The 25,880-nt window shown below is 36.1% G+C and overlaps 2 protein-coding genes across 3 annotated transcripts; one reads left to right on the forward strand and one right to left on the reverse strand.

Moving 5' to 3' along the window:
• The first annotated feature begins 88 nt into the window (after nucleotides 1–88).
• Nucleotides 89–15,821, forward strand: Remo (Remoulade). The gene is made up of 9 exons (XM_076119192.1): nucleotides 89–551; nucleotides 628–693; nucleotides 2,212–2,427; nucleotides 2,738–3,627; nucleotides 4,412–4,560; nucleotides 5,246–5,416; nucleotides 6,007–6,235; nucleotides 6,689–6,820; nucleotides 7,236–15,821. Exons 1-9 carry the CDS (start codon nucleotides 328–330, stop codon nucleotides 10,055–10,057), a joined length of 4,899 nt encoding a protein of 1,632 aa, XP_075975307.1. The 5' UTR covers nucleotides 89–327; the 3' UTR covers nucleotides 10,058–15,821.
• A 437-nt stretch (nucleotides 15,822–16,258) lies between these two features.
• LOC142976199 (epoxide hydrolase 4-like) lies at nucleotides 16,259–24,695 on the reverse strand. Of its 2 annotated transcripts, none has more exons than XM_076119466.1 (6): nucleotides 24,335–24,695; nucleotides 23,359–23,669; nucleotides 18,499–18,622; nucleotides 18,024–18,153; nucleotides 17,540–17,728; nucleotides 16,259–17,203 (listed from the first exon to the last, which is right to left on the reverse strand). In XM_076119466.1, the coding sequence occupies exons 1-6, from the start codon at nucleotides 24,545–24,547 to the stop codon at nucleotides 17,085–17,087; spliced, it is 1,086 nt and encodes a 361-aa protein (XP_075975581.1). In that variant the 5' UTR covers nucleotides 24,548–24,695; the 3' UTR covers nucleotides 16,259–17,084. The 2 variants fall into 2 exon arrangements, with proteins under 2 accessions (XP_075975581.1, XP_075975582.1); XM_076119467.1 differs by having other exon boundaries at nucleotides 16,262–17,203; nucleotides 18,024–18,135; nucleotides 24,335–24,693.
• Nucleotides 24,696–25,880: the final 1,185 nt, after the last annotated feature.

The following is a 25,880-nucleotide window of genomic DNA, read 5'->3' on the forward strand; positions in this document are numbered from 1 at the left end:
GACTTTGTAAGTTTTAGTAAGCAATGTCTATTATTCTTAGTTCACTCACTCGTTCAATCAATCAGTCAAATTTTATAAATGTCGGATGTGTTCTTGTGTATTGTTTTACAGTTGTTTATTTTCGTAATTCATTTGAATATAAATATATTCAAAGAGAAATGTGGCGGATTTAGTTTAACATATCACCTTAACATAAACAGAAATTCGTTTTAATGGATAGCTGAGTAATGCCATTGATGAATGTGAAGAATTTGTGAAGATGCGATTATTTTTCGTATTTGGCGTGGTGCCATAGTTTTAATTGCAGTTTTATCGAGGATAGGTATCATGAAGTGGTTGAGGCTGATAATTTTAACATTGGTGTGGGTCCAGGGAGTGTTTGGTTATTGTCCATCGTTGTGTACATGCAAGGGAAACAAGGCGGCCGATGGGGCGTTAGCGGAGCCCCTGCCGGGTGAGCTGCTGCGGCTCAAGTGTGGCGGGAGCCCGGCACAGATCACTGAGCTCAAGGAAATAGACTTGAGTAAACTATGGACGATAGTAGTGAGCTTGTAAGTACGACAGTCATGTCTCATCGTAATGTTGTGACAACAGGCTTGTTTATAAAACATTCACGTTTATTTTCAGGAATCTATCAGGCAATGCTATTTCAACACTATCGAGGGAGCTATACTTGCCAAATTTACAGAAACTGTGAGTATAAGTGTATATTATTAATCCTCTTTACATATAAATTGTTTTTGTTATTGATATGTTATCACTGATTGTTTATGTGTGTCACTTTACTGATAGTGGGACTTTCCTTTGATCTCTGACACTTTTATGGTAAACATACAAGTGTTTATATTTCTAGATCAGTGTTTTAACACAAATGTTTGTGTTTGAAATGTTATACCATCAGATGATCAAAGTGGTCTTCAATCTGTATTTCTGTGAAGTACTTACACAATGTTGAATAAAATTTATTTCCGTGACCCATTTCATGATCAAAGAAGTACAAAATCTTTTCCCTCTTAAATATTCATTCAAATGAAATATTGATGTCATCCTTTGATGTTTTGTGTACTGCCCACTTTATTTTAAAATAGGTAGTCATAATCACAAGTATCATAATGAGAAATCACACTTAATTAATTATCCTTCTCTCTTCAACTTCATATGCAAATTCAAAATATCCTTTGTTTCGTAAACTTCATACAACATGTATGAAATTGTCATATAATTTTACTTTTCTACTAGAAAAATTTATAGAAATACTGGGACCATTTAGATAAATTACGTATTACAGCTTAGCTTATTTAACTATTTTATCACAAGAATTATACATTTAACACACTATTGTTGCTCTGCTTGGCACTTCTTTCCACCCAGAATGAGGGAGCACTTAGGCCTTATGCTGATCGCCCTATAGGGTGTCTTGGTTGGGTTAAGTTAGTTCATGAATAGTACACTCTATAGTAGGTTTACCATTCACAGTAAACTGTACTAAACAAAATAACCACAACATCAGTTTGGCAGTGCGGCCAAATGTATGACATTTATGTGTTATTGTGTTTATTTTATTTGTAGATGTTTATGTGCGATAAGCTCAGTGTCCATGAGTTGAATGATTTACTAACATTAGAACAAGACTGGTTTAGTAATGAATGAAACTATTTAATCCTGTATTGTTGGTTTATTTATATTATAGTTTATTCATCAAGAAATACATGTGCGGTTTACATAATGAAGCTTATTATTATGCTTTGCACAGCTCAACTTCTGTACCATGTATCTTATGTCGTCCATATTTCAATGAATTACTTACCTAGACCTTTTAAAAATACTTAATTTTATTCTCTATAATATAAATCCCCTTCAAAATAACTATTGCATAAGAAATGGATGTAAAGCATTCAATAGGTTTTACAGGATCCGCTATATAATTAAAATATTTACACTCTACTTCTGAAGGAATCTGCTTTTTCTTGTCCTTATTCCATGTGGGGTCAGAACAATGTGTATTTCTCTCACAAACATGATGCAAAAGGGATTTAGCTGATTTTTCTACAACCACGTACCCGACGTCAACCCTCTTTGGTCTTCCTTTATTATTCAGATGTAAAAGCTACGAAAGAACTGCTAGAATTATATTTTGCTACGTAATTTTACAACCTGTATGAAAATCTTAAATGAAATGTCACTCATCATAATTTTTCTCTTCTTCACCAGGGATCTGAGCAGAAACCAGATATCGCTCATAGAATCGGACGCATTCTACAACATGACGTCACTACAGCGCCTCGACCTGTCCTACAATCAGATCAGCAATGTGTACAAGGAGATGTTCAAGGGCCTCACTAACCTGGAGCGACTGATACTTTCTCAGAATCATATATCTGCCATGGCTGCTGGCACTTTTGATTATCTTGTTGGATTGAAACAATTGTAAGTACTTTATGTTCTCTTTATATCCGTTTTAAAGCCTGCAATCAATAACCGATGAGTTCTTAAACCACTTTAAGATAAATGTCATATTTTTTGCTTATTACACTTTGTAATCAAAATCAAAACTGCAGTAAACAGCTTCTAGTCTACCTGATTTAAGACCACATTAAACACATGAGATTTCTATATTGTCATCTTCTACAATGTAATTTGTTGCAATGTGTCGTTGTGTAAAACTTCTATTTAGAAATGAACTGTGAAATAAATAATTTTGCAGCAAATAATATCCTTAACCTTTTATTTTCAACAGGGACATAACAGATAACCATCTAGTCTGCAACTGCGAACTCCTCTGGTTGGGAGACTGGTCACGAAACACAAGCGTCAAACTAGTGGGCAATCCCAGATGTGCCTTCCCAGAAAACATGGTCAACAAAAGTGTTAGAAAGCTCAAAATATACTTAGATCTATCCGCATGTGGGAGCGTATTATCCTCAAATACTTTAATAGTAAAACCAGCTCATGACCAAGTGGTCTTCCAAGGGGACACGCTAACATTGTCCTGCAATGCCCCATTTGCATCGGTGATAGCAAAATATGAACTCCGATGGGTCCACCCGATGCTTGAAGTGTGTGATGTCAACGTCACTAACACAGACATGCAAGAAGAAGGCCTGGCAGAGACTACAGTGTACTTCCCAAATATAACCCATCATCATATGGGCAACTGGACTTGTATGTATAGCGATCAAAACCATATAAGGCATAATCATACCGTTGAGGTCTTAGTACTGTCTAATACTACAAAATACTGTAATTCTACAGCCACAGTGAATAATAAAGGACTGTATTCCTGGCCTCAATTGTTAGTCAATCATACAGCTACCGTTCCTTGTAGGAGCGGAGAAGGTTTTGCTTACAGATACTGTTATTTAGACGGTACGAATAATGGGTCTTGGGCCACACCGAACACTGATGAATGCTCTTACATAAGTAATGTGACAAAATTACTTCAACAATTTGCATTGTTAAATGTAAGTTTAGTGCAATATTCAGCGGTCAATGCAACTGAAAGATTAGCGATGTTGATTCAGGAGAAGACTTATCCATTGGCCGAGATTGTTGACCCGGACGATGTGATGTTCATATCTAAAGCTATAAGGAATTATATGCAGTATATCGCTGAGGAAAAGGATTTGGGTGAGTGCTGACATAAATTTAATATTTTCAATTATGGTCTATTCACTAGATTTCCTTAGAAAAATATGTATTACAGGAGTCTTTAGTAAAAATCGATTTAAACGTCTTAAGTAAAAATTTTAGATTTTGTAAATTGTTGACTAATGATAATATTTATACGATATTAATAGTTTAATGCATAATAAACCGCAAAGCAATCATAACATATGTCCCAGAATTCCATACAATTATCTTTATAATCAATCGTCATATTCTGATGTATTTTGAGGCAGACCTCATTGCTCGTGTATTCATTTACACAGATCAAAACATAGCAGGTCTATATATAACATTGACCTACTTGTGAACGAAGATCAATGTCTTGTAATAGTGCTATATTTATCGGACGACTTAATGTTCCTACATGTACCAATGCTTTTGGAAAATGTATATTATAAAATAAAAGATAGGTTCCTGTATTTAGTCACTGACACTAATTATTTAGTTATTATTTATGTAAATCGCGCGTAGAATCAATTAAATGATTTCTTTAAAAAATCGTGCTAATTCGATATTTAAAAAAAGTACAAATTCTTTTGCGAGTCGGCTTTGAAGTTTACATAAAATATACTTACACAACTATAACTTTACCACATAATTAATTACCATACTAAAAAGTATAGGTAACTTATTCATAGCTTATCTGAATCACGACTTAATCTTGCCATAGTCTTGCCATGCAAAATTAAGTTCTCTATCCGCCTTCAAATCCTACCAATACCTAACTTATTGTATCTACTTGCAGCTCCTACACTGCTAGATGTGATAAGCTCAGCGATGAACATCAGTATGCCGGTGATGGCTCGCGCTGAGTCCATGTACGGAGTCTGCACTGACATGGCGAAGGCTGCCGAGGAGATATCGGCTCATATCAATGATAAACGCGGGCATAAGGTGAGTTTTTGTTTCAATTTTTTTTTAATCTTGTACATAGTTAAGTGTAGTGCCATAGCCAGTTGCGCTCACCGGTCGGTAAACGATCTGTGGGTTAAGCAGCCCTTGGCGCGGTCACTCCCTAGATGGGTGACCGCATAGTGGTATTTAAACTGGGCGTCTCCGTGCTTCGGAGGGTACGTTAAAAATCCGTCCCGGTTGTTATCTACTACGATGACAGTCGTTAAGCCATGTCAAAGGCCTTCGGGCTTGAACAACTTTGACACTAGGTTGACAACTAACCATACGATAAGAAGAAGAAGAGTGTAGTGTAAATAAACTGTCTAATGTGCACGTATACGCACGTGTATCTAAATGAGTTAAAATTTTAGATACCTACACGTGTTGTTTATTATTCATGTTTTCTAATTTAGGTCCATGTTTGTTAATTTTCGCAAAAATAAACAAATTTATGTTCTGCATATGCAAAGAAATATATCAATTAATATTAGATTAAACTGGCATATGGCAGTTGTTTATACTTAAGTAAGTCCCTTATCTCTCCAACCGTGTATCCATCAGTCTGGGAACTTTTGAAGAGATTACGTCTAGGATTACTACTACAGTAATGAACCGGTGGGTGTCCAAACAGCAAAGCTGAAAATATAAGCTTATTTATCTATAAATTATTTTCTACTATCCTCAGTCCAACCTGGCAGTGGAACGTTTCCGCGTGGCCGAAGGGTTCAGTGGCACGACGTGCGTGTGGTACAGCCAGCAGCGCGGCTCGGCGCCACTGCTGCACTGCACCACGACCAACCGCACCGTGGCGCCGCTGCTCACCGTCACTGATGCTTTTATACATGCTAGTGTGCAGGTAACAATAACTTTCTTACACATCATTTACGTTTAGTCTATCTCGCTGATTGTTGGGCGCTCCTCGTATGATCAATTATGGTATCCACCACATTGTAAATTTTTTGGCGGTTGAAAAGAATGGCCGTGAGTTTTTTGCTAGCACGTCTCAAAGCTCTACCGCCTTTCAGAGCTAGTGGTAGATACTGTAATTGTAACGACTATCATAAGTGTCAATGTTGTACCTAAATGAATTAATGATTTGATTTTGACTCGGACACCTGCGATCTATACGTGCGTATCGTATAAAACGGACATTCCCTTCTCCTCACGAAGTATATACGAGAACCTAGCGTCACCCGTGCATCTAACGGACTTATTATTTCTTCGCCACCTTAAACTTTCGTCGACGTAGGTGAAAAGGGGTTAAAAGTAGCTGGGTGCCTGTTTTATGTAAGTGTAAGTTTCTAAACATCCCCACCACAAGTGGGTCCCCCTAAATTTCCATTTTGTGTCGATTCGGATAATATTCTATATGGCAAATCAAGATCCATGATCTCTGAACCATATCATAAATGAAATTCCAATTAATCATGATAATATATTTTCCAGATCCCCACGTCCCTCCTCTACAGCACCACAGACTCGGGCGTGTTACTACAGAGTCGTCCACAAGACCTCGTCATCTCCATGTACGAGGACGCAGCTTTATTCCCTCTCCTGCCCGCCGTGGACGGTGACGCGAGGTCTGGTCACAGGACTAAGGACTACTACGGCAGGAGTACCAAGAGAGAAGATATGAATATGGAGATCACATCGCCTGTTGTTGGCTTTCAGTTGAGTGAGTATTTTGATAAAATAATAAGTATAGATATATTGCATACATTATTATGGCCAGTTAGTGAATTAGACAACCGTATGCTAACGTTTCCGGTTTCCGTATGGAGTTTATAACTACACCTTACTGTTTTTTGTAACTAGGCGGGACGGCGAAACGAAATTACTGCCCAGAACCCAGTCGAAATACTGCTGGAAAGGTTTTAGGAGGTTTCCGGAAGTTAAGTAAAGTCCTGAAGCAAAAATAACTGCTAAGTTTGACGTATATTTTGAACAGCTTCGAGTCGGAATCAAAACTTTAAGACTCCAGATTTACTAAATTATGAATCTGACCAAAATTTATCCTAAGAAATTGGTTAAGATCCTAACAGATGATTTTCTTTGGTTTCTGCCTATCCCGTAACATAGTGTAATTGTATGTATGTTGTTGTTTTAAAATGTAATCGTATAATTTTAGGGAACGTATCTCTTCGCGGCGAGTTGTTGGAGCCGATCATAGCGACGGTGCGTGCGCGGACCATCGGCGGAGTGGACGGACGCGCCGCCACCTGGGACCCCGTCACTAGGAGCTGGCAGGACAATACCTCAGGTATGACAGATAATTTGTGTGTTTGTTTGACTGTTCGACTCTTCGACTGATAATTATAGACTAATATGGTCGTCAACGCTATTAAATGTTGAGGTACTGATATCTTATTTTCCAACATTTCGGTCATGTCGGGCTTCCATATTTATCTGGTCTATATGATCGGAACTTGACTTTTTATTTATTTGCTGCATAACATAATAATTTTTAGGGTTTGCGGCTAGTGGAGGTATACAAAATTCTGAATTAGGAATATCGGTGACACACAGAAAGAATAACAGAATTACAGATTATATTCTAAATAAATCATGCATGCCATGCTCTCTTTTAAGTGGTCGGACTATAGCAACACTACTTAGTGTTGATAATGGATTAATTTATTAAATTGATATGTAATTTTTCATTTTTCCCATTTCAGACTGCAAGATATCCCACGTGATATCAGAAATGATAATCATGAGTTGTACGAAACTGGCCTACGTCGGGTTACTGCAGAACGTAGAGACTGGTATCTACGGCGCAAGAACCGATGGCGCAAGGTTCAAGGTCTCCCACCCGGCCGTCTACGTCGGCAGTTTGATTCTCATCGGCTGCGTGAGCTGTGCCACACTTACTTACATCATGTGCTATCCAGCTATACAAATGGCTAAGAAAACAAAACATGCGCTAATCAACACTTGGATAGCAATTGGATTGCTATGCTTCATGTACACGCTAGGTATCTACCAAACCGAAGATGTGAAATTGTGTCAAATATTAGGATTACTAATCCATTATTTGTCTTTATCCTGTTTGTTGTGGATGTGCGTGTCTGCCAGCAATATGTATAAGTGGGTTACGAAAACCCATAACCCGGTTCGGACCCCAGAAGACGATATACCTCCGGACGTGCCAGTACAGAAACCCATACTAGGGTTATACCTAGTAGGATGGGGGATCGCTTTGATAGTGTGTGGGATATCCGGAGCGGTGAATTTGAAGGACTATGCGGGTTATTCACAGTGTTTCTTAAGTACGGCACCGGCTTTAAGCGCGCTATTCGTTCCTGGAGGGATTTTATTAGTGTTTTTGTTAATTTTGTTCTTACTCATACGTTGTACGATAAGAAATATGAATGTGCAGCTATCTGAGGGTACGCAAGCGACGGAAAATGTTGATTTGGAAATGTGGGAGCCACAGAGTAATGAGAGAGCAGAGAGAAGGAGCGTTAAGTCTACTCTGGACTCGGAAGTTGAGGATATAGAACACACGCCGATCATACAGTTGCGAGCGCAAGTGATTGTGATGTGTTTGTACATGTCGGTGTGGTCGTGTGGCGCCATAGCTGTGTACAGACCACTACCAGCTTACTTACCCTACCAAGAAGATATTTGCAGTATTATCTACGCAGTTTGTGCTACAGTATTGGGTACCTTTATTCTTTTCTTCTACGGTATCGCAAGGTCTGACGTGAGAGCGCAGTGGTCTATGATGCATTGTTATTTGCAGAAAAGTAAACAGTGTTGTAGAAATCGAAGCGTTTTTGATGCGAATCAGCAAAATTTACCAGCAAATCAGACGAATTCACCTCCTAGCAATCTTCAGGCTATACCTAATGACAATAGATCGAGGTCTGGCAGCCGTAGCTCTAATAGAACTAATTCTAAAACAAACAATAGTGGAACGTATAAAGGAGGAGCAGAGTTAAACGGACAAACTTTACAGAAAGATACACTTAAAAACACGAACGGTAAAGCTCCCAATATAAACTTAGTTGTCCTCCACAGACAGCAATACAGGTCGAATAATTCTATGATGACATACCCAGATAATGGTACGATAGGCCCTGAAATATTCTACAATCCAAATCAAATGAATGTAGCCAAAAAGTTCTTTAAGAAACAGAGACAAAATATGAAGAGGAATTGTCTAGAATTGCCTACAAGACGGGACTGTGATAACGATTCACATTTCTCACTACCACTCCCGAATAAAGAAGCTTATAACGGCGTTGCGAATATTATTAATTCTGGTTCTAAAGTGAATAATACTAATATACACGTAGAACGAACGAATAACGGTATAAAAGAGACAAGAAATGTACTAAATCCTAATTTACTAGAAGAAGATTCGAAAGATTACAAAAGTTATTCGACAGATAGGAAATCGTGGAACAAAAATGAAGATCCAAAATCCAGTCGAGCACAAGTAATGAATATATACACGAATGTACCGGAGACTTTAGTCCCACAGCATCAAGTAGTTAAAGCAAATTGTCCTAAAACATTCAACGGACAACGAAGCAGCGTTTCAGAAGAATGTTTACAAAGTCATGCGAGTGAACAGCCTGAAATGAGAACTATATCTCAACAGTGTAGCTTAGAATATAGTTCCGCTTCAGAAATAGCGATGCCACACACATGTTCCGATCAAACGTTAAACACACATTCCGAAATGACGTCGTTACAAGAGACCCACAGTGCCTTATGTTCAACAAACGAAATCACCGATACAGAAAGCTTTGGCCAGTATATAGACTATCTACAACCGAGTAAAGAGAAGGAAAATGTTATTGATAAATCTTTGCAAGATATTTCGGAAGAGTGTACTATGAATAGTGACGATATTAATAGGTCTAGTACGCCGCAACACATAGAAGCGGGGTCCGGGGAACTAGATAACTTACTACAGAATCAAGATTCTGGGTCTAAAGAGAAACTAGACGATGACAAAGACACATTCTTCATGGCAAAGACAACGTATGACTTCGAAACGTGTAGTACAAACGCAAGTGAGCAAGGCTTTGAAAATGAAAGTGATATCTACTGCCCCAATTACCAAATGTCGGAAGTTAGTATTCGAAGTCATGGTTTATACGCCCCTTCGCCATCGTCGATGTGTCCGAACGAAATAAGCTTTAGTAACGAAGACGTTTCAAATCTAGAAAGTCAGTATGTCAACTATGATCCTGGCTGGAGGAAAACAATAAAAAGTAATCCAAAATTAGGTAAGTATGTCCCCACCCCTGCGTTAAGTTGTCCGGAGGTGAATAGGGATAGTAGTCCGGTGTCATTCGCGAGTGAGATCGATGAACTTTATACGCAGATCACTAGGCGGGAGAGTGACAAGGACAGAACGCCGAGGAAAGAGATGGGGCTAGACGTGACGTTGAACTCTGACGTCACGTTGAAGCCTGACAGTGACAGTTGTGTGAGCGAGGCAGTGTCTGACGCCGAAATAAAAGGAGAAACTACCGTGTAGTTCCATGGACTAATAAATATGGCATTTTTTTACACGTATAGTACGTTATAGGTAAACTTCTTCTAGTGTTTTCGAAGTTATTTACGTGGAGTGTTCTTATGTTGTTGGGTAATGTTGAAAGCTTTTGAGTCTAGATATATTATAGTATTCTTGTTGACTGCTATTTCAAGGATGTGAGTTGTTTTGATAGAAATTCCGAACGACAGAATGTTTCTCCGTGCATTTTTAAGTCCATAAATGCTCAACAACAGCTTTTAGTGTTTTGTTTCATTAGAGAACTTAAATAAAAGAGACAATTACATAAAAGTACCGCTGTTATAGATATGATTGAGCGTTTATGATTATCGCAAGTCGTTTCGAATTTCTGTCAAAATAAATATAAAAAAATCTGCTATGCTTACACGGGGCGACTTTAGAAAATAGCTTACTTTATACAGTCTCTCTATCGCGCGTGATACAGAGATAATGTGCTATGTAGTTTGTATTTTAAGACTACTGGTTCTGCGTTCATCGGTCTGAAAAGTAGGTATACTATATTTCTTTAATTCGAAGTTTCATTACAATTTTGAAGTTCGGTAACTTTCATATATCAATCGATTTGTATTTTTGTGAATAATAGTCGGTTTAGGAGTTTAAAAATAATTGAAATCGTGGTAGGAAACATCCGAAACTTCGTGCAGATCATAGTATTCGTCCAGTCTTCCGAATCAAACAACGCGCGATACAGTGACTGTATAAAATAAAACTACTTATTTTCATAAAGTCATCCCGTTTTAAAATAAGTTTATAGTGTCTACAACGAAATGATTGTGATTGAAATCACAAGCGGCAATGTTTCGAACTACCCAACATACTGACTGACGATTATTACTAACTAAGTTTGTTAGTGCCATTTCACTTGACTCATGCTGTTTAAAATTTTATTCTAGAAGGATAATGATACCTTAGAACATTGCCTGTTATATGCAGCTAGATAAAATTATGAGCTCTTAGACCTCTCAATCATAACTGATTAAGTAGTCAGTGTAATTCGTAACGTTTTTCATTTTGCAGCTATATAATTTAGAAAGACTTTTTAGACTAACGAAAACTAAGGCAGCTATTTCAGGGGCCGAAACAGGTCAGTAAAGTCAGTAAAAGTCAGTATTTTTGGACCTGGTCAGTAAAAGTCAGTATTTTAGAAAATCGGTCAGTATTGTCAGTATTTTTCCAAACTCACACACGTTTTTTTTTGATTTTCCTCTGCTGTTGGCCAATCTTACATTTTCGATTTGCCCAGTAATAATAATAATATCAGAGGGCTGCTTTGGATGCTCGATATTATGTTGATGATCTGCGTAATATATATGTTACTGTAAAAGCCCGAACAGTGGTAAATCCTAAGATTTTAAGGTAAAACCTAAGATTTACCAACTCTCAGTGGTAAAAGTCCGAACAAGCCGGAGTTTAAAAACTGTAACATATACAGTATATACAAAACTCCTTCTTCATAACTATGTAACGGTATAATTATATACCGTAACACATAGTTATAAAGAAGGAGTTTTGGGCAAAGCGACATGGGTAAGTTAGGTTAGAAGGCTGAGGTGGGAGCTTCGCTTCGCTCGCTCCCACCATAGCCTTTGTCGTTATTTTTTTTTTAAACCACCCAGCAGGAATGCAATGCAATGCAGGAAAGCACCCCGCGAAGCGGGGCTCCGGCGACATCTCGACATCATCAAGTGAATAGAGGTAAAATTTCGAAATAAAAGAATTGTTCGGACTTTTACCATTGAGAGTTGGCAAATCTTAGGTTATACTGGAAAATCTTAGGATTTACCACAGTTCGGGCTTTTACAGTAACATATACATGACTGTATTGAAGCATCACATGACTTCAATAGAACAGCAAATTAAAATTTACTATTTTTTGAAATCAATATTTTTGAAGTGAAAATTCTTTAGCGCCGTTGCGCACTTTTGCGAAACTTCGTAAGACCTAATTGAAAACTCGTAAGAGCTGATTGAAAATTCGTAAGACCTGATTGAAAACTCGTAAGAGCTGATTGAAAACTCGTAAGACCTGATTGAAAATTCGTAAGACCTAATTGAAAACTCGTAAGAGCTGATTGAAAATTCGTAAGACCTGATTGAAAACTCGTAAGAGCTGATTGAAAACTCGTAAGACCTGATTGAAAATTCGTAAGACCTAATTGAAAACTCGTAAGAGCTGATTGAAAATTCGTAAGACCTGATTGAAAACTCGTAAGAGCTGATTGAAAACTCGTAAGACCTGATTGAAAATTCGTAAGACCTAATTGAAAACTCGTAAGAGCTGATTGAAAATTCGTAAGACCTGATTGAAAACTCGTAAGAGCTGATTGAAAACTCGTAAGACCTGATTGAAAACTTTATTAACAAAGCTTTTTAACACACTAAAAAGGCGATGCTGGTTGACTACGGGGATGGTGGAGACCAATAACCGAAAATAAGCTTTTTAACAATCTTAAAAAAAGGATTTTGACTTCTCAATTCGACTGTATTTTTTGTTATTTCACACCATTCACCTGAAAAACGGTTTAGAAATGGTCTGTATTTGGTCAGTATTTTTGAATTTTTGGTCAGTAAAATCAGTATTTTCGACCTCGGAACTTGTTTCGGCCCCTGCTATTTTAATATTTAAAATTTAGTAGATAGGTAAAGTTGTGAATACATTGGTATATTACGGTCACATTGTTAATACTGAAACCGAAATATCATGTATTTTATACCTACTTAAAACGTATTTTATACCTACGGTTTCGTAAAAACAACATGAACACAACTTACATAATGTCACGTCTTTTTCTCAAAGGCGGAGGCAGAGACCAGAGATCGTCATTTGGAAAGATCCTTACAAACTTCCCTTGCCTCGTTCACACCCATACATCTTATGACATGACCACCGTTTACCTAAATGTAGCGAAATGTTTAAGTTGTTTTGCGGCACCTACAATACGGCTAAGATTTGAAATTTTAAATATTTTGTTTAAACTACAGCATTGATCGTTAGTGCACCTAGATCACAATAGTAACAATTATAAAATGGTACCATTAGTATCGATCGATTTGATATTTTTTACTGTGCGTAAGCAAAATCATTCGAGAATATAATTTTAAACAGCACTTAACAAGTATAAACTGTATAATTTCTTTCTTAGTATTTAAGTTGTATATGTTAATGTATAGTTATTTATTTATTAAGTTTAAAGTCTGAGTATAATAACGCTTATGTGTTGTGTAAAACTGTGCTTGAGTTATATACGTAATTAACAAGTAAATATAATTGTTTATTATATAACAGAATACGAGACAATGCACAAACACACATCTTACATTAGAATGACTAGCGTTTCGGTAAAGGGAGGCTATTAGTTGACAACTATTTGAAAGCCGCTATGCTGTAGGTACATTGTTTTCTTACTTTGATTAAGTATAATGATTAACACGTTACGTCAAAGCAGTAATGTACTGAACAATGGCTCAATTTAACGTACTCTATCTGTACGTATACGGGACGCGTGCTGCGCCGAAACGTCAAATATTCGATATTAAAATGCGTGTTCGCGTTAATTCCCGTATTCTATTATATAATAAACATGCGACGTGAAAGTCTAGGTAGTCCATCTAAAGCACCCGTTCGAATAGCACCTTGACGATAACTATAAATAAAAAAAGTAAAATCTCCCCGATTTTTTTATTTTTTTTTATTTCATACAAAGGTTGGTTAAGCCATTCTAGCCTAGTCCACGAAGGGCACCCATCAATTTTAGCAGGTGCTATTCGAACGGGTGCTCTAGATGGACTACCTCGAAAGGTTTATTATAATTGTAATTATGAAATGTTACTTTAACATTGTGTTCGTGAGGTTATTGACAGAAGTACTTACTCTTCCATTTGTGTAACTGAATCTTGTGAAAGAGACAAATATATATTGTAATATTGAGTTATGCTGCGATTATAAGAACATATTATTATTCGATTAGTCTTAAAGTAGCTGTTGAAAGTAACTTATTTCTGTTCATTCAGATAATATGTTAAGTAGTAAATGTTCAGTGCATAATTTTTGTTTTGTTACAGACTCTTAGCCACTGCACATTTAAAAAAAAATCCGAGACGTTACGGTGACTATTATGAGGAACTATATTAGGTAAATCGTGGATTTACTGGCTATTTGGGAACTATAGTATCTAATTCCTAAAATGTAGTTGAATACGGAATAAAACCTAAAAAAAAATTGACCTAAAATAAATTGTCTATTCATTATTCTACTAATTGTAAAATGTTCTTATAATAACAGTATAACAATAAATAATGAAAGAAACCACTATATCCGACAGCAAGTGATGTGCCAAAACCGATAAGAATACTCGTTTACATAGTGTACTCAGTTATCTGAATTGTACCCACAAATTGACTGATACCATCACCCGCCTTGTGACTAGTCTATGTCATCAGTATGGAGTGAAATTGTGACTTATTTCTTATTCATTTGTTGATTGATTAGTGATCAACCTTCCGGCATAGTATTACAAGATCATCAATACAGGTCATCAATGAAATTGACGATTGTTATTTTCATTGACGACCTGTAATTTGAAGCACGGAGACAAAACCACTAAGTGGCCATACAAACATAGAATTTTTGTGTCGAAGATAACTTTACCAAAAAACTACTGCCATAAAAGCATTTATAAATACAGTTTTGGATTGAAAGGCAAAATATAAATAACTTTAGAATAAAAATTTTTCGTCCAGACAGGAGTAACCTAAGGTAACCTTATTTTTTCTCAGCTTATAAAAATCTGTCTTCAAATCAGCTCTGGTTAATTCGTTTAATATAAGGCAAGATCATTGACGCATCTTCATATGGGTTATAGACTGTTAATAGCTAATACCTTTCTATATGCATAAATATCCAAACCCAGAATCTATTCAGTCAATTCCATTTTTTCATAGCTCATAGTCACAATTTCACCCAATACTTACTGAACACACGATCAAATTAATTTAGTACACATTATAGTGAAGAATAAGTTGAAATGTTCAGCGTTCATTCGTGCCTATTCTATGTCTGGCCTAACTATGTTTTGGCTTCTCTTCCGTTGTACCAACTGAGATATACTTATTATTATAAAATTGTTGTAAATAGATTTCTAATTAATTTGAGTTGGTTTTTAGCCTTTAAAATGTAGTTTTAGTATATTATTTTACAAGTAATATATTAAAACATTCTAATTTACTGAAAATCGTGATGAAACCTTGTATTCATAAAAATAGTTTAATACATTTCTTGAGGACATGCAAAGTCCCCAACCTGCACTTGGCCAGTGTGGTGGATTCCTCACTCGTTCAGGTAGAGACCCTTGCCCAGCAGTGGGATATAATTTAGCAACATAATTTGACATAAATGCACTTATTACGATTAGACAATGAACAATAAATTAGTCCAATTACATGTATTCAAATTAAGTTTAAGTTCAAATTGCACTTTACATTATTTATAGGCTATAACCAAATATATGTATATCTCATTTGTTACAACAATTAATTAGATGAAAAAGTAGTATATATCTGTATACAGCTAATGTGATATAAATCTTCCTTTATTTAGCGCAGTTGAATGCGTTAGAGTAGCCGCTCTATATTATATGGTATGAGATTGTGAATATTATATTGATAGTGGAAATTTATGAATGGTTAGCTTTTTGTGGAGCATATTGCGTATTAAAGAGGCGTTTGCACATTATTTTGTTTTATTTTACGACATTTCAATGTCTGTAGCGCGATTCTTTACCGCTATCGACTAGACACCCGGCTAGCTATCGAGAAATTTCATATGGTGAGCTCATCAGTGCCTCTAGCGGGCATCGTAGGAACTATTATTGCAGTACATTTTAACACCATTGAAACTATTTTTGCAGTACATTTTAAATATCAATCTCTCGATACACGACTGTATAGAATTTCGCAAATGATAACGATCCTATGCTGAGCAGTGGCGTATAGTATTATGTAAGTAAACGCCACTCCTAGAAGTAATAAACTTAGATAGTGGTTTTTCAGCTGAAAACAAAAAACAAATTTTTGTAATAAGTAAAATTAATTGCACACATTTTGTAGGTATTCTTAATACCTGGATTAAAATGTAAAACGATTGATTAAAAAAATTCATATATTAAAATTAGACATTCAATAACAATATTTTACAAAAGTATATAAAAAACATTCACATGCTTCACACATACTTTAAAAAGAAAGTAAATAGCAAGACAGTAAGAAAACATTATATACAATAAACTATTGTAATAAAATAATCATCCACAGGAGAAAATTAACAAATTAAAAGAAATTATAATTAAATATAAGTCTTGTCATGGATTTATGGAAGTAAAAGGAAAAAACTGTGTTGCCATATGTTAATTTAACTATATTAGCGTTAATTTTACTTTTGCAACTCAAAAACATTTTTAATTAATATTTTTTTTATAATTTTGATCAAACTGATTTGAATTTATTAATTTGTAATTAAAAACACCACTGTAATTAAAAACATGCCGTAATAATCTATCACTGGATTAGGCATGCTGATAATTTTGTTACTAACTACTACAATCACCATTAATTACGGAATAACTCCTTCAAAATTTACGTTTATTCGAAGTATCAACAGATATAACAACATCCAGAAGAATTTTCATATTAATTATTATGTCCGTAACCATAAAATCCTGCGAGCGTACAATATATTATTATTTTGACAAATGATTTGCAGTACTTTTATTCTAATATACTGCTTGCAAGATTTTATGATTTATAGGTTTATATTGGATGTTACTGAAGGCTTAGATTTCAGTTAGTATAGCAACTTTCACAAATTCACGTCACCATATCCTGTGCCTCAGAATTTAAAACATGCACACACCAAAAACCTTATAATTATTTCAGTTTGTAACAAAGAGTTTCACTGTAGTACATTTGAACACAAGACAACTGACTATAAGTGTAGTCACGCCTGTGTAGGTGGCAGCACTAGCGCGGTGAGCTCGCGCCCTCTGTCGGCGACCGCTCCGAACATACGACCCATCAGACCTCGAGGTACTACTTCTTCTATTAGCTTGTCTTTGGCTGGAAATAAGAAATTAAATAGTTACTTAATACGTGTTAACATTTTAGTAGGTAATCCTTCTGTGTTCTGAACAGTACCTAAAAGTAACTACTGTAAGTAAATAAAATTATTTATAGATTATTTATTATTCATGCTTATGAATATGAAGCACGTCATATTGCATTGTTGTTGATAACGGTTAATAAAAGTCTCATTATTTGGGGATTTGGTGTCCTACTGACCTTTTCGTGGTAATGATACTTTAGGAACCCATATGCTTAAAACTTAGGGCAGCAACTCCATACTTTCTTAAGTCCACTCAAGAACAACTCACAAAAACTCTACTTTCTACCCACCTATAAGAAAGTCCATGAGCACATCAGCCAGTTCCTTACTACTAGGTTCAGGCTTGTTGACTAGCCTGAGAGTGGAAGTGCTACAATGTTGCGCGCTCGCCACTAGCTGAGCGGCACAGTCTTTGTTACCAACGAGCAGGGCTGATGGGGAGGTTCGGAGACCTGGCTTTACTTTCCACCAAGCTGCTCCTGAAAGATGAAAAGTCAATCGTTGTTTTTAAATCTGTCGGTGCGGTTTTAAGGAGTTCACTTATTACCTTTTTTTACTGTTTTTTTTTTTGATGGAGTGCTGACATCCTTATATTATACCTACTTATAGGTTCTTTACAGCTCAATTTTCCTTTTCGAACGATAATTAGTTATTTATTACTGCAAATATAAGCCCTGTTTTTATATTGGTTGACTCGAAACCATTATAAATTTTAAGCCGCACTGCCAATATACTGGTCTCAAAAGTCATGGCTTATTTTAAGGGACCTCTTACCTCTAACATAGTTAAGTGCTCCCGTCCAGTCGCACGCCCGGGAGCTGGCCCAGCGTCCCTCCCGGTCCTTGAGCTCGCCCTCCGCCAGCCACCTCTCAGGGAAGTGTGGCCACTGCAACAGCAACAACACCTGCATCTCACTTTGTAGTCTGAAGTGTTTTGGTGCAGTACTGGCTAGTTCAGGTATTGCATCTTCTTACTACAGGGTTCTAAATCTAGTAGGTACACCAATACGGATTTTTTCTTCTAAAAACGTACCATCTTACTTAAAGTTGGCACTCTATTATGTTTTCTTGGATATTTCCAACGTTCAAAAAAGTTGACCCCAAACCTCCTCGGTCATATCGTGACTTTTATTGCAAGCTCTCATGTGCATCACATTGTCGAACTAATCCCTGTTTTATCTAACCACTTATGCCCATAGTAAGTTTAGAATTTTAGAACAATTATTCAGATGTAATACAGAAGTACAAACCTGTATAAAATGCAGCACCCTGTGACAGAACGCAGCGGGTGGATACTGCCAGTACAAGTTAGGATGTGGAGCATCGATTACTGCAAACTTGCTGATCAGGGAACCTCTTGAGTGGACGAGGTACCTGTCGACAAAATATCAAATTTAAAACGTAACTATTTTATACATTTCCCCTGGCTGTACGTATCTGTGCTTTATAGAATATAATTTAATTTGGCTTTTGGCTTATAGTTGAATCACTTTCTCGAAATATTAAATACCTTCTATGATAATATTTTTTAGTCTTCTTATTCTAAGTATAACTGTCAGTTAATTTAAAATTGAACTGAAACTAATAGACATTTACCCTCTTATTCATAAAAATAAATGAAGTTATGAAAGACTTATAAAGTATTTGTTTCTTTCACTCCTTAGCGAAACGAAAAAGAGAAAACATTATAGTAGCTTTTTAACGAAAACAGGTTTATACCTAGCGTGTTTATGAATAAGAGGGTTTATATTTAGGTTGTTTTTTTAATTATATAGTAAAACCAAGCACAAGGGAGAAAATTCAAAAATCAAGTCAAACCTACTATACTACCCGGACCTTTAACAAAATATACGATCAAATTAATCCTAATTCTGAATCATCGCACATAGTTTCAGGATGTAACTAAGACCATGGCATAGTATTAGTAATATCAGTCGATATCACCGTGTTATCACGCGGCGCTAACAACTCACACTTATAAAGTAGTGACACTATCACTATCTGTGCTATCAGTGCACTGGCTTACTCTTTGAACTTGGGACGTCAGATCGAACCATTTGCGTTAAGGCATTGACGTACAGTTTACTGTTATGCAACTTTCGCTAGGGTTAAAAGTTAAGCGCCATGTCAAAGGCTATAATAAATATACGCACGTCACAATAAGCTTGTCTGTTGTTTAAAGAAAAGTGATAAAAATATAAAAGTTTTTTTTAAGTCCAGCGATGGTTTTGGGCCTAAGAAAACGTATTTAAAGAATTGGAATTTATTGCTTTTATATGATACCCAGGCCTACAAGCATTTTAAATTTAAAACACAATGACTCGAAATATAGGCCTCAAATCGCCGATGTTCTTCAACCAATTTAACCTTTCACCGGTTTCTGAGGTACATTTAGCGGTAGTTTATCTATTCAATAGCGTTTAAACTCATATAAAAAAAACTATTGAATAGCTAAATTACCGTTAAATGTAGTCAGAAACCGGGGGTAAGAGATGCACAATATTTAAGCTTTATACTTATACATTAAGGCTACAAAGACAACAACACGATTTAAGGTCGTGTTAATTTCCTAAGATAATGATATTTTGACAGAAAAGATACCCCGCAACATACGATAAAATAAGGTTTTCGTTACGTGCTATGAACCACGTTGATTATGAATTATTAATTTATCAGCAAAGCCTACGTGGCTTTAGGCAAGAATCGTATGTTTAAAGAAACCTTATGAGTAATGTTTTGCATGTTGATGAATTTTAATTAATCATGCATTTCTCGCAAGACGTAGTAAGGAAGTAAACAAATTGATTCTTAATCATTGATTCGAGGAAATGCATTTTCCTTTCTTATCAACATTTTTTTATATTGTAACTAGGGCGGAATAATATTTATAATCATTGATTTATCGATAGTTCATCAACTATATATGGCGCATTTTCAACAGGAGGTTGACCTGAAATGATCCTGTGACCGCGCGCTCTCCGCCCTCTATTTCGAAAACGGTTCACCGTAAAAAAAATGTTTTCAAACAAAATTTGTAGAGAATTTTTACTGATCAATATTGATAATGAATACAAATAGCAAAAATTCCATAGGAAATGAGATATTTACAAAAAAAGCGCAAAAAAACGGTTTTTCTGACTTTTGACCTTGAAATTTTATAGTTGCGTACACCCTACCATATGTAGGTTTTGAGACAACTTTTAGGGTGTCAATATACAAGTATTTACAGATTTACAGCTGGGTATCTCGAATTCCGAGATTATTACCTAATTTAAGCTTAAATGACTGGACTACAATTACTGAGCTTACTTTTGCCTTTATCTATGTTTAGACTTTAGTCCCTTAGAGCCCCTATAGAATTGAAGGCCTGAGAGGTACAGGGTGTACCGACCCGTCTACCCACGAGCTAGTCCTTCTTTTCTTATCGTATGGTTAGTGGTCAACCTAGTGTCAAAGTTATTCAAGCCGCCCAAAGGCCTTAGACGTGGCTTAACGTCTGTTATCTTTATTGACAACAACCGGGACCGACTTTTTACGTGCCCTCCGAAGCACGGAGACGCCCAGCTCAAATACCACTATGCGGTTACCCATCTATGGAATGACCGCGCCAAGGTTTGCTTAACCCACAGATCGTTTACCGACCGGTGAGCGCAACTGGCTATAGGCGCCTCACGATCTTAACTGTGTTACGCACAAGCTAGTCCGCCAATGCGTAACACAGTTAATCTGTAGTCCCAAACAATAGAGACGATGGATACAGTGCGTTATTCCAAGTAAAGTTGCCCATAGCCAGTTGCACTCATCGGTCGGTAAACGATCTGTGGGTTAAGCAACCGTTGGCGCGGTCATTCTATAGATGGGTGACCGCATAGTGGTATTTCAACTGGGCGTCTCCGAGCTTCGGAGGGCACGTAAAAAGTCGGTCCCGGTTGTTGTCAATTAAGATAACAGTCGTTAAGCCACGTCACAGGCCTTCGGGCGGCTTGAACAACTTTGACACTAGGTTGACCACTAACCATACGATGAAGAAGAAGAAGTAAAGTTATATTTAGATATCACATGGTGTACTCATGGTATTGATCGGTGAACCCAGACAGATGTCAGACAACTGTGTTACCGATAACGTATCTGATAACAAAACAATTTGTTTGTTGTGTTGTTTGTTATAACATTATATCGTAATATCCGTATTCTTCGAGATTAGGGTGCTCTGATTATACTGAATGTGGAAAATTACGATTATGATCAAAATTGAGTCATCAGAATGAATATTGTTTAGTAGAAATATCAAATATTAAGTAAACGAAAGTTCATACAAACATTATAAACTCGATATATATTGCCTCTTTTCACAGCTTAACCGGTAAACCAATTGTGATGATACTAAACATAGACGTAGGTAGGTCTTAGTTGAACATCCGAAATTATACAAAGGTTTAAGAAAAATACACCTCAATGCCTTAAATAGGGGATGAAGATCAAGCTATATGGTTCATTTAGTTATAGAATGAAAAGTTTAAGTTGATAAAACTGGGACCAAAAGTTTGAAAAAAGTTTGGTGACCGAAGAAGAAGGATTGAAAATACATAAAACATTCGACGGTCAATGAAATTTTCAACGATTTGAGCTAAAGATAGAATATCTACAGACGTTTAGCTCAGACAAATGACAATGATAATATTGTGTAATCAAGTCTTCGATCAGAATAGGCCACGATTCATTTATTGATAAATAAACCTTGATTATTACAAGTAGAGAGAATTACAATCGTACCTACTTATAGTATTTTCATAATTTATTTAGTTTCAGCAATATTTAGACCACTATCTCACTAAGTATTGCTCTTGCGGGGACTAATAGGAACATACAAACCATGGACACAAAGTACAACCAGACCTGAAACAATTATTTGTGGATCACACAAATAATATAATTGTTCCGTGTGGAAACTGAACCCCCTCTACGTACTGGTATGGTAGTGCCGTGGTGACACCTTAATCACTGCGCCACGGTACGATAATTCATTTGTAAAGAAATCATAGACATAAAAGTTTTACCCTGTTATTCATAAAAATATATGAAGTTATGAAAGGTTTATAAAGTGTGTTGTTTTTTTCACTCCCTAGCGAAATGAAAGAGAGAAAACATATTTTAGTAGTTTTTTAACTAAAATAGGTTTATAGTGTGTTTATGAATCAGAGCTATCGTGGATCCTAAAACAATTTGGATCTATCCAAAAATCCTTCGATTCTTCTGCACACTGCACTGATTTTATTTTGATTTTATTAATGTTTTATTGTCAAAAGGTCAATTTCAACAACCAAAAAGCGATAACAAGTTTATTTTCGACATACATAATTATATTATATTATCTGTGCCTATTTCAACTTTTTTAGTTACTAAGTACCTACCACATCTTAACTTCGTGTTACACCCGTGGTGTCTGATCTCTCGCTCTTCTGACCTTTGTGTGAACGAGATAAAAGTACATACACATTGTTCCCTATTATAATACAGTAGACAGATTAAATATGTATTGAGGTTATTAATCTATTTACTACATAATGTTCACGTTACTCCCGATTGTCTGTTGTAAAGCTAATTATTTTTTCGATAACGTTTATTAATTTTAGAGTTCGCGAAAACAAATAAACAATGAGGTAATCGTTCTAATTAAAAATCTCAGAAAGTGTGAATATTATATTTGAATGTGCCTTACAACATTTTAAATCCCATTGCTACATAATTGATATAAAATACCGAATACTCATCATTTGCATGTACTGTACTAAGTTAAAGTACAGTCATCATTGAAGGCTGACTGAGGTAACTTTTGTTAAACAGTTAACAGACAATTCAAACTTAAAATTAAGTCTTTTGTTTGACATACGGTTGTAAATAGTCGAGACGAGGAATCCATGTAGTCTAGGGCACCCTTTTGCCCTTCGTGGACTAGGTTAGATGCTTTTCGTCCAGGTGCTATTCGAACGGGTGCCCTAGATGGACTACCTTGTCGAGACTATCAATATGTTAGCTATTTTCCATAACTCCCATCCAAGATGAAAGTTTTAATATAAAGACATCCAAAAACGAACCAAAGAAAGACTTACCAAGCCAGCATACCTCCAATTCCGAAGCCGATGACCATGGCCTGTCGGTTTTCGGATACTCCTAGCGCTCTCAGCAATGTAGCCAGCTCGTCCACAGCCCTGGGCGGTGCCAGGTCACTCCTGCTCCCTCCCTCACTCCCACCAGTCCCTCTCAGATCCAGGGTCACTACACGATGATCGGTTTCAGCCAACCTTCGGACTAAATTCGCCCAGTTCGGTCCCCAAAGGTTCCCGGAGTCGGGCGCGTCTTTAAGTATGAGAACTGTTCGGCCTAAATGAGGACCTGTCTCCACGTAGTGGTATTTTACACCCTGGAAGAGAATAAGAAAAGGTTTTTAAAGGTTTTGTAAGTTTATCTGCTAAGGTAAAATATGAGACACTAGCTTTTACCCGCGACTTCATCCGCCACCTGAATTTTCCCATGGGAATGCGTCATTTTCCCGGGGTAAAAAGTAGCCTATATCCTTTCTCGGGTATCAAAATATCTCCAGACCAAATGTCATGCAAATTGGTTAAGTAGTTTAGGCGTGATTGAGTAACAGACAGACAGAGTTACTTTCGCATTTATAATATTAATAAGTAAATAAGTATGGAGTATGGATTATAGAAAAATAACATACTTTCTTGCAGTAATCAGTACTTTATTATACCCCAGTCGTGCTAAGTTTAGTTTAGTTTTAGGGCTTCAAATATTTTTTTCTTAAGTTAAAGTCGTTTTAGGACTACTAAAGTGCTTGCAGGTTATTTTGAAGTATTTAATATGTATTAATGAATACTTGTATCAGATAACATGCAACGCTCAGCTGTTTATTGATATTGAAAGTGTAAAGATCTTTATTATAATTTAATAAATATATTAGATTTAAATAAAAACAATGATTTGACGACAGACAAAGATAACTCAACAATACATTACACTAATAAATAAAAAAAGTATTTGCTATAATTTGATAGAAGTATAAATAAAAAATCTCACCTTAACTTTGATATAACAATGTGTACCGATAGACGAATCGACAGTAAGTTCCACGGGGGAATCATTCTTCAATTTTCTCCTATGTCCTTTCCACAATCTTTTCACAGACATCTCAATAATCTGCCACACTCCTAATATAACACATTTTAATATCAATTCCACAGCTTCCCATCCAGACACTACTTCTAACACTTTCAAGTTTCTAGCACCCATATTATTTGGTAAAATAATTGTACAGTTTAAGTGAAAATACGTAGAGGAATAACAAAACGAGGTGACAAGCTCAAAGGTCTTCAATGAATTGCCACAGAGCACGCATTCTTATCAATTTTATCGACGCTTGTACCACGACGGATATCACTCGTGCAAGGATAAGTTATCTGTCAAAGTGCGTGTAAATCTGTCTCTTTTTTTCAGGTGTATTTTTTGTATTTCTATCTCGCTCCTTTGTTGATAATTGTGCGTTTCGCTGTCTCTATTTTTGATGTGCGTTTGTTTACGTGTGACATTTTTTGTTGACTACCCGCAGATTTTGAAAATTTTAAATGTGTTCTGTTTTTGTGGAATGGTTTATGTGGGTGTTGTAAAACCTTGTTGTTATAGATAGTACTGATAAGGCATGGTCCCTGGTTCGATATCTTTCCGCGAAAATTTTATGCATCTATTCATATGTTTGCATTACAAAATTTAGAGTCTAAATTTAAATGTCAAGAGTCTGGTGACCTTTTAGCACGATTTCCATAATGCGCAGTTGAAAAGCCGAGTGATTTCTGACCCCAATATTATATTGATTAGTTAACATTATAAGTCTAGACAAATACATTATAATGCAATAAATCAGGCTTAATAATGTTTTTTATTGAAACCAGAAATTCATTAATCCGCTATCATAATCGTACCCTAATTTTAGACAAAAACAAACTACTAATAAATGTTTTTATATCATCGTGACTTATGACTTATACACATTAGTGACCATACATATTTCTACCAGGAAATTCTTTATTGAAGTAGTTATACTTGCCATGGACGGGAAAAATATAGAATTATATCAAATTCTATTACTATTCATGTTTAGATAGCTTCAATCTAGAAAAGGCAAGTTAATGAAACTAAAGCCCGGTATTTCACCACTTTTAAATATCTTATAAATTTACTATCACTTTATTTAGCGGATAAGGAAGTTATTTGACACTTATTCATAAGAATGAAATTGGCTCTAAATGTAACAAACTACCAAACAGTTGGATACCAAAAGAAACGGAAAACCATCTTATTAAACACTAATCGGCCACCCATCTACTTACATACCGTTTGTAACTTATCAAAAGATAATTTCAAAGGTTAAATATTTACAAAACAAAACGGATTGTTTTGTCCCGTGGAGCCGTCTGGTGCAGAAGGGTTTATTTAAAAACAAATTAAGTGTTGGCCGAGACGGAAGGCACTCAACTCACTCAACTCTGAGAGGATAATATCCAAGACATGTTTAGCTTACGTTTTGTAACTGTAGCGAGGATTTACCTGCTGGGTTTTTTGTATAAGG

This window comes from Anticarsia gemmatalis, chromosome 10, assembly GCF_050436995.1.
Source record: "Anticarsia gemmatalis isolate Benzon Research Colony breed Stoneville strain chromosome 10, ilAntGemm2 primary, whole genome shotgun sequence".
NCBI classification, from domain to species: Eukaryota; Metazoa; Arthropoda; class Insecta; order Lepidoptera; family Erebidae; genus Anticarsia; species Anticarsia gemmatalis.

Excerpts from the sequence above, each read along its gene's own strand:
- Remo (XM_076119192.1), top strand. The coding sequence starts at position 328 with ATGAAGTGGTTGAGGCTGATAATTTTAACATTGGTGTGGGTCCAGGGA. Across the intron at positions 694-2,211 it reads TTGCCAAATTTACAGAAACT|GGATCTGAGCAGAAACCAGA; the intron begins GTGAGTATAAGT and ends CTTCTTCACCAG. Across the intron at positions 6,236-6,688 it reads TGTTGTTGGCTTTCAGTTGA|GGAACGTATCTCTTCGCGGC; the intron begins GTGAGTATTTTG and ends GTATAATTTTAG.
- LOC142976199 (XM_076119466.1), bottom strand. The coding sequence starts at position 24,547 with ATGGGTGCTAGAAACTTGAAAGTGTTAGAAGTAGTGTCTGGATGGGAA. Across the intron at positions 23,670-24,334 it reads ATTGTTATATCAAAGTTAAG|GGTGTAAAATACCACTACGT; the intron begins GTGAGATTTTTT and ends ATTCTCTTCCAG. Across the intron at positions 18,623-23,358 it reads ATTGGAGGTATGCTGGCTTG|GTACCTCGTCCACTCAAGAG; the intron begins GTAAGTCTTTCT and ends TTTTGTCGACAG.